The 14,451-nt window shown below is 38.4% G+C and overlaps 1 protein-coding gene across 2 annotated transcripts in view; it reads left to right on the forward strand.

Annotated features, from left to right (window-relative positions):
* Positions 1–14,451, forward strand: part of Rnf17 (ring finger protein 17) — a 109,367-nt gene that overhangs the window by 70,348 nt on the left and 24,568 nt on the right. Inside the window, exons 20-26 of one of the 2 annotated variants that reach the window (XM_075949439.1) lie at positions 3,677–3,904; positions 4,750–4,900; positions 5,029–5,147; positions 7,022–7,116; positions 8,311–8,321; positions 9,593–9,708; positions 12,746–13,032. In XM_075949439.1, the coding sequence (XP_075805554.1) occupies positions 3,677–3,904; positions 4,750–4,900; positions 5,029–5,147; positions 7,022–7,116; positions 8,311–8,321; positions 9,593–9,708; positions 12,746–13,032 (1,007 nt within the window). The remainder of the gene's footprint in view (positions 1–3,676; positions 3,905–4,749; positions 4,901–5,028; positions 5,148–7,021; positions 7,117–8,310; positions 8,322–9,592; positions 9,709–12,745; positions 13,033–14,451) is intronic. The other variant, XM_075949438.1, reaches the window with a different exon arrangement.

Genomic DNA, 14,451 nt, shown 5'->3' on the forward strand with positions numbered 1-14,451 from the left:
TAACTGGGTTTGAAGGATTACGTTAGTCAGGCCTAAACTTTATTGTCCAAAGCAAGAAGCAGCCAGTGGTTGAGGTGATTTCAGGTGATCTCACAAGGGCAGAGTGGTGGTGGGTAGTTTAAAGGTCAACTGAAAGAATTCTTCCACAAAGGAGGCATGCAAAGAGGGCAGTCCTACAGGGTCTTTTCAGAACCACCTATATGTAACCTTCAAGAAAGCCAACATTTGAACACCTATTAGTAAAAGCCAGAGAGACAGTAACTTCCAACCAAGGCCTGCAGTGACTCCTACTAACAAGAATGACCTATTATGTTCCCCCTTTCACTGTTAAGTCTCATGTGGAATACAAAGAAATGAAAGTAAACATTTAAAACTATTTTGAGATTTTTCTTTTAAATGCTAGGGTTTGGGGGGAGGCTGTCCATATTTGTGGAATATGCATGCATGCACTTGTGTATATGTATGGTGTACACACACGGAGGCCAGAGATAAAACACAGGTGTCATTCCTCTGGAGCCAAGCAAATTTTTTTGGGACATTATTTTTCAGTGCTACCTGGGGCACATATATTATGGTAGGCAGGCTGGCTGGCCAGTGAGACGTGGAGATCCTCTTGTCTTTGTTTCCTCAGTACTAGGATTACAAGCATATACTACCATGCCTGTTTTTATTTTTTTATTATTATTATTATTATTATTATTATTATTATTATTATTATTATTGGTGCTGGGAATCAAACTGAGGTCCTCAAGCTTGTATGGCAAACATTTTACCAACTGAGCTATATCTTCAGCCCCCAAAGCCAGGGTTTCTTTAAGATGCATAGATAGCTAAGTGAATTTTAACAAATAGTTATATATCCATCAAGTTCTGCCCTGACCTCCATGCGTGTACTATGGCATGTGCATGCCTACACACATATACCACATACACACAAATGTAAAACATAAAATTAAAATAACTATAGTGACTATAGATAAAAAAAAGTCTAGGCATAAAAGGAAATTACTATACACTGTGACAAAAACCCTTTCCCTTAAGATCAGAAATAAAAACTAAGGCAATTTCAGCCTTTCTATTCAGCAGAGTACTGGACTCATAGCAGACCACTTAAACACGAATTCCATCTTAGAGAAGCAATTTTAAAATAGTTCTTGTTCATAGATAATTTGATCTAACATGTAAAAAAACATTTTAAAAGACTGCAAACTTACAATTAATAAATTTAACAAAATCAGCAGGATACAAAATCAACATGTCATGTTTTCAGAGGGCATGATTCTCAACCATGGATGCAGAAATTGAGACGAGTGCTTTAGCACAAGCAATGTCTTAATCCAGTAATGGACTCATAATTTAATGTTGTTATTGGGAAAGGATGTAAACTTTGGGAGGTTGGGACTAGCTGAAGGATGAAGTCACTGAGGATGTAGCTATGAAGGCGTATCTTGGCCCAGGGTCTCCTGTCCCACTCTTTCCTAGCTACCTTGAGGTAAGCAGCCTCTGCCACACATTCCCTCATCCATGGTATTCTGTCTCATCTCAGGCCCACACAGTGGGTCCCACCAACCTTTGATCAAAACCTCTAGAAACAAATCTTTCTTCCTTGTTAGTTTCTACTGGCTATCTACCATGTGACAGAAAACCTATCAACAAAATCAGTTCATTTTACATGATAATGGAAATTTTACAAAGAAATGAAGAGTGCAATTTTGTTACAGTAGTATCAAGAAAAACATGTTTTAAGAATTAACCAATATGCTGGTCAGTGGTGGTACATGCCTTTAATACCAGCTCTTGGGAAGCAGAGACAAGCATATTTCTGAGTTTGAGGCCATCCTGGTCTACAGTGAGTTCCAAGGAGGCAGCCAAGGCTACACAGAGAAAACCTGTTTCAAAACATGAGAAAGAAAGAGAGAGAGAGAGACAGAGAGAGAGAGACAGAGAGAGAGACAGAGAGAGAGAGACAGAGAGAGAGACAGAGAGAAAAAACAGAAAAATAAAAGAATTAACCAGCATGGGGCTGGAAAGATGGCTTAGCAACTAAGAACACTGGCACCTCTTCCAGAGGTCCCAGGCTAAATTCTCAACACCCACATGGTGTTCACAATCATCTGTAACTCCAGTTCCAAAAGATCCATCACCCTTTTTTGACTTCTGTAGGCACTGCATTTACATGGTGCACAGATATACTGGCAGACAAAACATCCAAGGCATAAAATAATTAACCAAAGTGGGTGGAAAACATATACAGAGAAATCAGAAGTTTTCTGAAAGATATTAAAGAAAATGTAAGTGGAAATTTATCCCATGTTTATGGATTAGAGCATTTGATGCCATCAGTACCACCCTAAATTAACAAGAGATTAATGATCTCTATCCAAATTCTACCAACAGTTTTTCCAGAAATAGGAAAATCTATGCTAAAATTCATATGGAAATTCAAAATAATAAGTAGCCAGGGCATTCCTGAAGAACCTAAAGGACATCCTAATTTCAAATCTTACTACAAAGCGAAAATAATCAAAACAGTATGGTATCAGCAAGTACATGAAGGAAATAAATTCATAAATCTGGTACTCAGAAGAGATGTGGTGGGTGATTTAAATGTCAGCAACATATAAATGATAAACAAGGAAAATGAAGTTATCTCATTAGTCCCTCAGTAAAGATGAAACCCTGCGGGTTACCATGTTTAGGAAAGGGACAAGAATGTGAGCCTGAGGCAGGTAAACTAGAAGTAGATAATACTTGAAAGAGTAGCTGTATTAAATTCAGGTGAGAACTGAAAACTATCCATTAGGCAAGAACAAAACAAACAAAAGAAGAGCAGGGCAACAAGAAAAAACCTGTTAGTGATCTTTGAACCAGACCTCAGCTTAATGGGAAAGAAGTTTTTTTTTCTTCATCTAGTTGTCTGTGGTTAAAATATCTATGGGGGTTTTATTGATGTTGTTTGTTTTTCCAAGACAGGGTTTCTCAGTATAACATCCCTGGCTGTCCTGGAACTCACTCTGTAGACCAGGTTGGCCTTGAAGTCACAGAGATCTGCCCCCCAAATGCTGAGATTAAAGGCAAAATATATTCTGTTAAATGTAAAATACTTGAGTTGTTTCACTGAATGCATTCTAATGGTAATTACACTTCTGTTTACAAACTGATACTTTTTACTGACCGATACTCTCTAGCCAAAGGTTGTGAGACTCAGAGTTGTTTTCTTTGTGATTTGAAGTTGTGAGTAAGGTTGGTAAATTAATCTATTGTTAAAGTTAAAAAGTTTGGGTTTAGAGATGGGCTGTGGTGGCGCACACCTTTAATTCCAGCATTCAGGAGGCAGAGGCAGGTAGATCTCTCTGAGTTTGAGGCTAGCCTGGTCTACAAGAGCTAGTTCCAGGACAGGCTCCAAAGCTACAGAGAAAACCCTGTCATGAAAAAACTAAAAAAAAAAAAAACAAAAAAAAAAAACCACCAATTTGGGTTTAGATTGTGTTTGTGTGTGCCTGCTTTGCTTTGGTGTTGGTGAAGCACTCTTTTTAAAGAAAAATTAACTTTAGTAATTGCTATTGATACCAAAGTTTGGAAACAAAATTATAGATAAAACATGTTCTTCTCTTAAAACAAGCAAATATTAATATCTTACTGACTATTCTTTTTGCCAACTTCTGTTATTTTTTAGATATACCATCAAAGATAATTCTAAAAAGCATCTTGAAGTATGGGATCCTTCTCCTGAAGAAATCATTTCAAGTGAAATAAACAGCTTAAGTCCTCTGTCTGTAAAATCTCTACCTAATGAGAATTTCCAGGCCTTATATAACAAGGAGCTGCCTGTGAATATATGTAATGTAATATCTCCTGAGAAGATTTATGTTCAGTGGTTATTAACAGAAAACTCACTTAATAGGTATAACAGACAATTATTAATAGGTATAACAGACAATTATTAATAGGTATAACATAGAATTGTTAATAGGTATAATAGACAATGAAAGTGAGTGCCTGTGGTTTCATTCTTCTTATACTTTGCTTCAAATATCTAGATGCTATAGTGTTTAATTTTTGAAAGTCATGAAATTATTTCAACTAAATTGACTCTAAATTATTTTTTTAAAAAAATCATAACATCTCATTTTTGGCTATTGTCATACTAGAATTTATGCCATGAGTACTTACTAAGTACCTTACTCCATGACAGCCTGTGTTGCTGTTGAGGATTCTTTGTTGGCATAGGGCTTAAACTACAGTCAAGAGAGATGATGAACAAATAAAACTTTGTGTATGGATGATAAAAGAGTAATAAACAGAAGTAAGACCTTTGAGAAGGAGAATGGTTTTAAGATGTCTGAGGGTCTTTTCAAATGTGTCCTAAGCTAAGCACTAAGGAAGCAGAGGCAGGCAGGCCTCTGTGAGTTCAAGGTCAGCCTGGAAAACACAGTGAATTCCAGGTCAACCAAAGCTACATAGTGTGACCCTCTCTCTGTACAAAATGATGTATACCTGTGGGGAGCTCACATTCTAAACTGCTGTCAGTGTGTCTGTAGAGAGACTGGAGAGCAGCCCAGGGTTGTATATGAGGAACCTTAATCTCAAGCAGAGCGAAGAACGAGTTCAAAGGCAGAGATGCTTTATACAGTCAAAGTTGTATCCAGATTGACCAGAGGGGAATGACTAAAGGGTTTTAGAAGAAAATATCTTGTCAGACAGACCGATAAGAGATTATTTGAAATTAAAACATTTTGTATCCTACAGTTTGGAAGAGAAGATGACAGCCGCCTATGAGAACTCAGAATGGAAACCTGTTAGGTGGGAACGTGACATGCACTGTGCTGTTAAGGTCCCAGCTAAAAGTCAGTGGAGAAGAGGCCAGATTATCAGAATGGTCACGGACACATTGGTGGAGGTAAGTGTCATCGTGAAAATGCATTTTCACTTGTTCAGTGATTACTTCAGTTCCTTTTATGCTTTACAACTCGAAAAAAATTCTTAAAATGTTGCCTTTCCCTAAATGTAAGCTTACTGTTCTCACAGGTCTTGCTGTATGATGTGGGTGTTGAACTAGTAGTGAGTATTCACTGTCTAAGAGAACTTCAAGACAGTCTAAAGACCATGGGAAGATTGTCTCTAGAATGCTCACTTGTTGATATAAGGTAGTTTTTAACTAAGTTAATTAAGTTTCTCGTTATTATATATTATCATTTTAAATATTTTAGCATGGTTTGTCAGTTTTAATTAATACATTCTGAAACTTTCATCAGTCTCATTAAGGGTGTTTTGAGAGGGATGTTGAGGTAAGTTTCTTCTTTGTCAGTGGTTCTTAACCTGTGGGTTGTGACCCCCCACAGGTGTCACATATTAGATATCCTGTATATCAGATATTTATAGTATGATTCATAACAGTAGCAAAGTTACAGTTATGAAAACAACATGAGGAAAAAACTGTATTAAAGGGTCACAGCATTAGGAAGGTTGAAAACCACTGCTCTGTGTAGTCCTGGAAGTTGCTCTGTAGACCAGAGATTCACCTGCCTCTGCCTCCTGAGTACTAGAATTAAAGGTGTGCACCACCATGCCCAGATTCATTAAGGGTTCTAGGAATAGGGAATAATACATGTTTGGGCCTATAAATGGAATAACACTAAAGAAATAGAAGGAAGCTAAATAGAATTTAAACTGTTGAGAATAAAAAAGCTTTGAGGAAAACTAAAGGCGGATGGAAATATAATATGCTTCATAAGCTTCCAATTATACAGGAAGACAGAAGTGTAAATTAGTAACAGTAGTAGGTGGTATGAAAGACCAACAGAAAATAGAATTAGAAAACTGAAAAATCAACTAAATGTGATGTCCATACCTGAAAGTCTAGCATTCAGGAGACTGACGCAAGAGAATCATAAGTTCAAAAACCAGCCCAAGCCACATAGTGAGACCTGTGTTCAAAAACCAGCCCAAGCCACATAGTGAGACCTGTGTTCAAAAACCAGCCCAAGCCACATAGTGAGACCTGTGTTCAAAAACCAACCCAAGCCACATAATGAGACCTGTGTTCAAAAACCAGCCCAAGCCACATAGTGAGACCTGTGTTCAAAAAAAAGGAGGAGAGAAGGCAGAGTTAGTTCAGAACAAGATGACTGACCAAAAAAAGCAGTTTGAAAAGAGATGGCAATTCACAGCCCAAGAAAAATTAGAAGTAAATAGCAGAAAATTGGGGATAAACTAGGAAAAGTACAAAAGCACCTCTGACTGTGGAGATGGCTCGGTGGGTGGAGGCACTTGGCCACTGTGCCAAATGAGGTCAGTCTCCAGGACCCACATGCAGAGGAGAACCAAAGCCCCAAGTTGTCCTCTGATCTCCACATTTGTATTAGGGCATTTGTGAATGTGCATACACATATAGAGAGGATAACTTTAAAAAAAATAAAAATAATTTTAACTTTGAAAAAAATCCACAGAGTTCAAAAGAATAAAGATCTCTTATCACCCAAGAAGAGTCAGCATAAGTTTTATAAACATCTCAAGGAAAAAAGCTGGTAACAGTACAAGAAAAAAACATTAATTTATAAAAGACTTCAGAACTATTTATCGAGAAAGTACATGGCTTATCAGAGAAAATCAATTCAGAATAGTGAACTCTCAGAGATAGTTGGTTTACAAAAGAAAGAAAAGCCTAATGTCATCACTAGTGCTTTATAATAAAAATAATTAAGTAACATATATAAATACTTAAAGAAGAGGGAAGGTATAGGTTTTCTATCCAGACAAACCAGTGTAGCTGTAGAACAGACACACACACACAATGTATAATATATATAATACAGAAATACATATATTCATTAGCTCACATAGAAACAGGATAAAGGCAATGAAAGTGGGAAAGAAAATGATGTAAATAGCATAAATTCATGTTCACATTTGTTTCTCACCATATGAGGGTTCAAACCATGCACGTTTTGATATTATTTGTAAGTATATCAGTACTCTGTGATACGCACTGTAATACAGATAGTTATTCCTTTTGCTTCAGACCAACTGGTGGAAGTGACAGGTGGACAGCAACAGCCTGTGACTGTCTCTCACTGTACCTTACTGGAGCTATAGCAACCATAATCTTGCAGGTAGGTACAATGTCCTGGCTAGTTTTATGTCAACTTGACCAAGCTAGAGTCATCTGAAAGGAAGGAACTTCAATGGAAAGGAGCATTCTCTTAATTAGTGATTGCTGGGGATGGCCCAACCCTAGTGGGTGGTTCCTCCCCTGGGCTGGTGGTCCTGGGTTCTATAAGAAAGCAGGCTGAGCAAGCCTTGAGAAGCAAGACAGTAAACAGTGCTCTTCCATAGCCTCTGCATCAGCTCCTGCCTCTGGGTTCCTTCCCAGTTTTATTTCTTGTCCTGACTTCCTTGACACAAGATAAACAATTATAACAGATATTTGCTTTTATTTCATTGAAGTTGTCATCTATTCTAAGTTTATTTTCTTGTTGAGAAAATAACAGCAAAATATTTGGAAGATTTTTCCAAACTATGTTGATCTTATGTTAAAGTAGTATACTTGTGCATAATAACTTTGTGGTATGGTGGCATATAATAATTTAATCCCAGAACTCAGGAGATAGGAGGAGTATCAAAAGTTAAATCCCTAGCAGGGCACGTTAATGTACTACTCTAATTCCAGCACTCTGGAGGCAGAGAAATCTCTGTGAGCTGGAGGACAGCCTGATCTCTACAGCAAGTTCTAGGCCAGCCAGGTGCTACATAGTAAGACTCTGTTTTAGAAATTAATTAATGAATTAATTATATAGGTGTGTGTGTGTGTTTATTTATTTATTAAGATACACACACACTGTGGGCACTGGTGGCGCACACATTTAATCACAGCACTCTGGAGGCAAAGGCAGGCAGATCTCTGTGAGTTCGAGGCCAGCCTGGTCTACAGAGCTTAGTTCCAGGACAACTAGGACTGTTACACAGAGAAACTCTGTCTTGAAAAACAAAACAAAACCCAAAAAGGTATATACAGGCATATCAGAACACAAGCCATGGCTCCTATGTAGAGGTCAGAGTACAATTTATAGTAGTTGGTTCACCTTTTACCTTGTGGGTCCTGGGATATTGAACTTAGGTCATTAGATTTATCAGTAAGCAGCTTTACCTGCTCTGCCAGCTTGTCCAGCAGAAAAGCTACAATAAGTAAACAAGTTAAATAGATAGTCCCACAAGTGTTCATGTGACTGAATCGAAGTATTTCTAAAGTCATGTGCTTGAGTTGAAATTGTGTATGTTAGAAAATAACATATAAAGTAACTATTGGACTAGATGACTCAGAAGTCTGGCTTCTTTTCTAGAGATCTTGAGTTCAATTCCCAGTAACCACAGGGTTGCTCACAACCATCTATAATGAGATCTGCTGCCCTCTTCTGGCCACAGGCAGAACACTAATAATAAACCTTGCCAGGCCTTTCATTCCAGCACTTGGAGGGCAGAGGCGGGTAACACTCTGTCTTGAAAAACCAAACAAACAAACAAATAAGTGAATAAACAAACTAGCTAATCTTTAAATAAAATAAAACATCTTTTTAAAGTCTTTAGACAGTTAAGCTCAGGCTTAGACTGGAGAGATGGCTCAATGGTTAAGGCTAGTCTTTCAGAGTTTGACCGGGGTTCAATCCCCAGCACCCTCATGATAGCTAACAACTGTTTGTAACTGTAGTTCCAGGGGATCTACTCTCACACAGACAAAACTCCCATGCGTATGAAATAAAATTAAAAAGCTATATTTTTAAGAAAATTAAGCTCATAAGTCAAAAAGAACTGATACAATGTGCATATTTGTGGGTGTGGCTTTGAGAAACATGCCTTTATAAGAAAGGGTTCTATTTTCCTCTGTTTTGTTCTACTTCATTGAATTTTCTTATGTAACTCATTTTCCATGTTACCTTTTTTATGTATACTTTCTTCACTTCTATACCTTTTTGGTTTTTTGTTTGTGTTTTTGTTTTTCAAGGCTGGGTTTCTCTGTAGCTTTGGAGCCTGTCCTGGAACTAGCTCTTGTAGACCAGGCTGGCCTGGAACTCACAGAGATCTGCCTGCCTCTGCCTCCCAAAGGAGGCAGGATTAAAGGCGTGTGCTACCACCACCCAGCTACTTTTATATCTTTATGAAGTAGAGCATGTTTTGTAGTATCTTCCTTTGTGTTTTGTAGAAAAGTGAAGCACACATTGGATATTTTCCAGAACTGAAGGGAATAGAGAAGCATGCTAGCTGGTGATACTGCCTCTCACCTCAATTAGGGAGGGTAAAATTTTTTTTCCAGTTCACTTGATTGGGATTTTTGGTGGTGAGAGGTTTGTTTGTTTGTTTTGACCATAGTAGTGAGGTCTTCCTAATTCATTCCCAAAACACATACCTGAAAAGAGATACAATATAAAAATTAAAATGTTTCTATCAGTACTGACTCTCTTCCATGCTGTTTCCCTTATATATTTAGATGTCAAAATAATGTTAGCTGGGATTGATTCTTTCATAGAAAATGTAGAAGAAATTCTTTTGAAAAATACTGCCTGTGAGATTTCACTTTTTGTCTGATAAATCTTTTCAGGAAAACAGCACAACATGGCCATTACCTGTGAAAATTTTCTGCCGAGATGAAAAAGGAGAACGTGTTGATGTTTCTAAATATTTGATTAAAAAAGGTTTGGCTTTGAAAGAAAGAAGGTACAGACTTTTGAATGATTTTTTGGCGTCAATTTCTAATGATGCTTCATAACTGCCTATGTAATCTGTGGGTATTTTCAAACCTTTGCTCTTAAAGATGATTTATAATCTAATTCCTAATGAGCTATCCCAGAAATAAATTGCTTATTTCTTTATTCCCATGAGTAAAACTCATGCATACCAAAATCCACCTTATTATGTACTGGCTTTCAGAGATACATGTGGGCTTCTCAAGAGAGAGCTTTGTCACTGGGGTCTTGGGGAACTAGTTTTATGAGCATGTTAACACAGGGAGGATTACTTGTATGATAAGCTGGGGAAAGACAGAGAATCTGAATAAGAGGAGACCCCCAGAATAGGACATATTCCCCCCCTTTTTTTAAAGATTTATTTATTATATATACAGTGTTCTGTCTGCATGTATGCCTGCAGGCCAGAAGACAACACCAGATCTCATTATGAATGATTGTGAGCTATCACGTGGTTGCTGGGAATTGAACTCAGGACCTCTGGAAGAACAACCAGTGTTCTTAACCACTGAGCCATCTCTCCAGCCCGCATATTCCCCTTTTTGTCCTTATGCATGGTTTTCTACATGTGCCATGGCATCTGATCCATGATGGTGGAAACCCACAATTTTGGAAGCGAATGGTTTGGAGCAAAGAGTATCCATTTTCTCCAACAGCCATACAGGTTCCAGCTTTGGTTAGGCTGAAAGCTATCACAAACAGCATGGCAGGAGGACTTGAAGAGGGGAGGAAGAGAGAAGGGACAGAGAGAGTGAGAGCATGGAGGCCTGCTTGGGCTGGAGTGATGGTTTAGTAGTTAGGAGTACAGGCTGCTCTTGAAAATGACCTGGGTTCAGTTCCCGGCACCCACACGGTGACTCACAGCCATCTATAACTCCAATTCTAAAAGATCAGAAGCCCTCTTCTGGTCTCTGAAGGCACAGACATACATGTAGTCAAAAGACCCATACTCAAAAATCAGTGTTTTTAAAACAATATCGTAAATCATAGTAACATTAACAAATTAATTTACTAACCTGCTAAAAAAGAGTTATTTACAAATTGCATTTGTAGCAGGAGCTGGATGGAATTTTTTGAATATCTTTGAACAATAAATTATGTAGTTACCAAAAAAGGCAGAAGCATTTTATATGTTAATCTTGGTGTGTTCCTTATTTTTTGAATTTTCAAAACAACTTTTGTGAATAAAATCATATTTAAATGAAAACTCGTGAGGTTGACTCTTGGCACCAAAAAAAATATATTTTACAAAAAGAAATATTTCAAGTACATTTGTAAGAAATGGATGTTTAATTTAGTGTGAAACCTGCATATACGTATATATACTATGCATTTGTATCTGTATAGATTTACATATCTTAAAATCAGATGAGTTGATAAGTAACTTACAGGCCTTATTATCTGAATTAATCACTTTTTTCAACATAAAATAATAGGACACAAATTACATAAAGTGAATTATGTAAAACCCTTGGGAAAACATGTCAGCTGGCCAGCACATGACAACACTGAAGGAACCCTTTCTTATAAAGGATTAAAGAAGTGTCTAGGGGAGTTTTTCTGAGAGGAATCTAGGAGTTGTGCCTGCTGCTTGACTGAGAGTTGCAATACAGGCAGGGGATGAGAAAAGAGGACGGGGTTGGAGCTTTGTGTAGCTTCTGGAGAGGAAGGAAAAGGTATGACTGGAGGCAACTTGATAGGCTAGAGAAAATATAGAAGTCATATCCTCTTGAGCGGCAGCAGTGGGTTTTTAAAAAGCCAGCTGAGGCCCTGAATATTCAGTTCACAGCTTGGATTTTACCTGCAAAGGAGATACCAGCAGATATATAGATGCAAATAAAATAGATACAGGAACAGGTAGGTAGAGATACAGGTACACATAGATACAAATGGATATAGATATAGATACATACAGACATAGATTTTTTTTTTGAGAACTTTAACTTTTTTAGTTTTATAATTGCCTGTTTATCTATCAGGGTGGCAGGGAGGAGACCAAAAGATGAACAGAGAGGTTCAAGTAGGTTGGACAAGAGAATCTTAGCCCAGTGTTAGGGGTTTAAGGAGAGCTCAGCAGTCGCAAGAGAGGGTGACGTTCACCAAAGTGGTGATTGAGGGTGCAGATAGCCTGAAAGATAGAGCTTTCTTTACATTAAAGTTTAGCTCTGGATAAAAGGGAAGAAGAGATAAGCATCCCTGGATGGCATGGGGGGGGGGGGGGGAGAGGACACAAACACTAGCACATACAGAGCTTTCCAGAGCACTTCTTACTTTCAAAACTACCCCAGAATGGGTGTCTGTCTTAGGGTTTCTATTGCTGTGATGAACAGATGAAACATCATGACCAAAAAGCAAATTGGGAGGAAAGGGTTTGTTCAGCTGACAATGCCGTATCTCAGTTCATCATTAAAGGAAGTAAGGGCAGGAACTCAAACAGGGCGGGATCCTGACGCAGAGGCCATGGAGGAGTACTACTTACTGGCCTGCTCTCCATGGCTTACTCAGCCTTTTTCATAAAATCCAAGACCTCCTGCTCGGGGATAGCACCATCCACAATGGGCTAGACCCTCCCCCATCAATCACTAATTAAGAAAATGCCCTACAGGCTTGCTTACAGCCCTCTCTTATGGGAGGCACTTTCTTAGTTGAGGTTCCTTCCTTTCAGATGACTTTAACTTGTGTCAAGTTGACATAAAGCTATCCAGCACAGTGTCAAAGAAGCAGATTGCTTATAGTTTCCAGTTTCTTGTAGAGAAGTAGATAGCAGAGTGATCTACTAGGTGTATGATGCCATCTACAGTTCCCATGCTGCTTTCCTCTTTCCTTTTCCTCCTGTGACTATCTAGTCCACCTCATGAAAGACTAGTTCATCCTGGACTAGAGGAAAGGTTTTAGTTAAATGTTAACACATAATTTGAATGATTTTTTTTTCATTTTTTCTTTAGAATTTTATCTTTGCTTCAATTTAGATATGTTTTTGTTGTTGTTGTTGTTGTTTGATGTTACAGAACTAGTAAATCAAATAAGAGCCATTCATCTGAGATGTCTTTGGAAATCCCTCTGGAACAAGGAGAGTCAATAGTTACTAAGTGTTTTAAAACTAACTTTGATACTAACAAGAAAAATGCTGATAAAATCAATGAACACAAAGTACCTGATTCAAAGGAGAAAAAATCAGAAACCAGAACCACCGGATGCTATAAACCACCAGCTATTCCTAACACAAATGCATTTGAGGCAGTAGTGAGCTACATTGGTAATGATGGAACTATATTTGTAGTGCCTAAATTATCAGGTAAGGTCTTTTATGCTATAAAGGTTTCTTCAGTGACTCTGTACCTAGCAGGATAGAAAAAACTGAAAGTCTTTGGGAATATTTACCCTCTCTGAACCTCATTTTCAAGGGCTTATGAGGAGAATTAGGTTATTTCATCCAGTGTATGCAGAGTTCTTTTAAAAATTCCTAGCTAAGCTATTGGAGGGTTTTTTTTTCCTTAAATTACTTTAAATAATAAATTATTTCAACATATTTCCCAGTTCTCTCCAGCCAGAGGACTCTCTGTGTCCCAGTGCTTGTCTACTAATGTAATTTCTCCATAGTTGGAGAAGTACAAGGCTGGAGACATGATGGCTCACTTGTTAAGATGCATACATACTGCTCTTGCAAAAGCCCCAAGTTCAGACCCCATCACCCAAGTTAGGTGTTTCAAAATTGCCTGTTACTCCAGCTCTAGAGTATCCAACACTGTCTGATGACCTTCCTAGATATCCACATAAACATGCTTGTGTGCATATAATTAAAAATAAATCTAAAAAAAGAACAAAAGAACAAGCTAGAGAAGTGGCTCAGTAGTTAAGGGCATTAGGAGTTTCTATGATTGACAGGCGGGTGGAGGTCTTTTGCTGAGGCAGGCTGCTCCAGGACTAGATGCACCTTTCCCTCCCCCATCAGTTGACCATCAGGGCAGAGAAACCAGCATTACAAGGTTTCTGTGGAATGCTGAGTTTGTTTCTGTTTACCTGATAAGAATCCTCTCTGTTTACCGGGTCAGAATCTGCCTGGATTGGGACCAGGCTCTCATCTTAGGACATCGTCAGCAGCACTGCCATTCTGGGACCTCTTTGTGACCTAACAGCAGGTACCACAGGAAGCTGAACTTAAAAATGACCTTCAAAGAGAATATTGAGGGAAAGCTTCCTTCCTACACTACTGCCTGTAGCCTGTTGAAGTGTGTGTGTGTGTGTGTGTGTGTGCGCGTGCGTGTGTGCGCGCATGCTGCTCTGGAACTTGCTGCTCTAGCCAGTGGTGCCCCGAATTCATAGAGCTCTACCATTTTCCATGTCCCAAGTGCTGAATCAAAGGCATGTGTCTTCTAGCAAACTCAGATTAGTCAGCTAAAATTTTCCCTTAGAGCCACCAAAATATCATAGGCTTAATATTCCCCATGTTAAGACAAATTACAATAGAGATCTCTCACTTTTTTTTCGTTTGTTTTGGTTTGGTTTTTTGTTTGTTTCTCTGTGAACCCCTGGTTGTCCTGAAACACTGCCTAGACTAATCTGGCCTTGAACTCACAGAGATCCACCTATCTTGAGCCGGGGAATTAAAGGCAAGGCAAGCAAGCACCACCACCACCCGACTTCAGATTTTTAATTCAAATTCAAATATAAGGAAGACAAGTTTCTCAAGAGTCTTGGTTCCACAGCACAGCAA

The sequence above is a fragment of the Microtus pennsylvanicus genome, chromosome 15 (assembly GCF_037038515.1).
Source record: "Microtus pennsylvanicus isolate mMicPen1 chromosome 15, mMicPen1.hap1, whole genome shotgun sequence".
NCBI lineage: Eukaryota > Metazoa > Chordata > Mammalia > Rodentia > Cricetidae > Microtus > Microtus pennsylvanicus.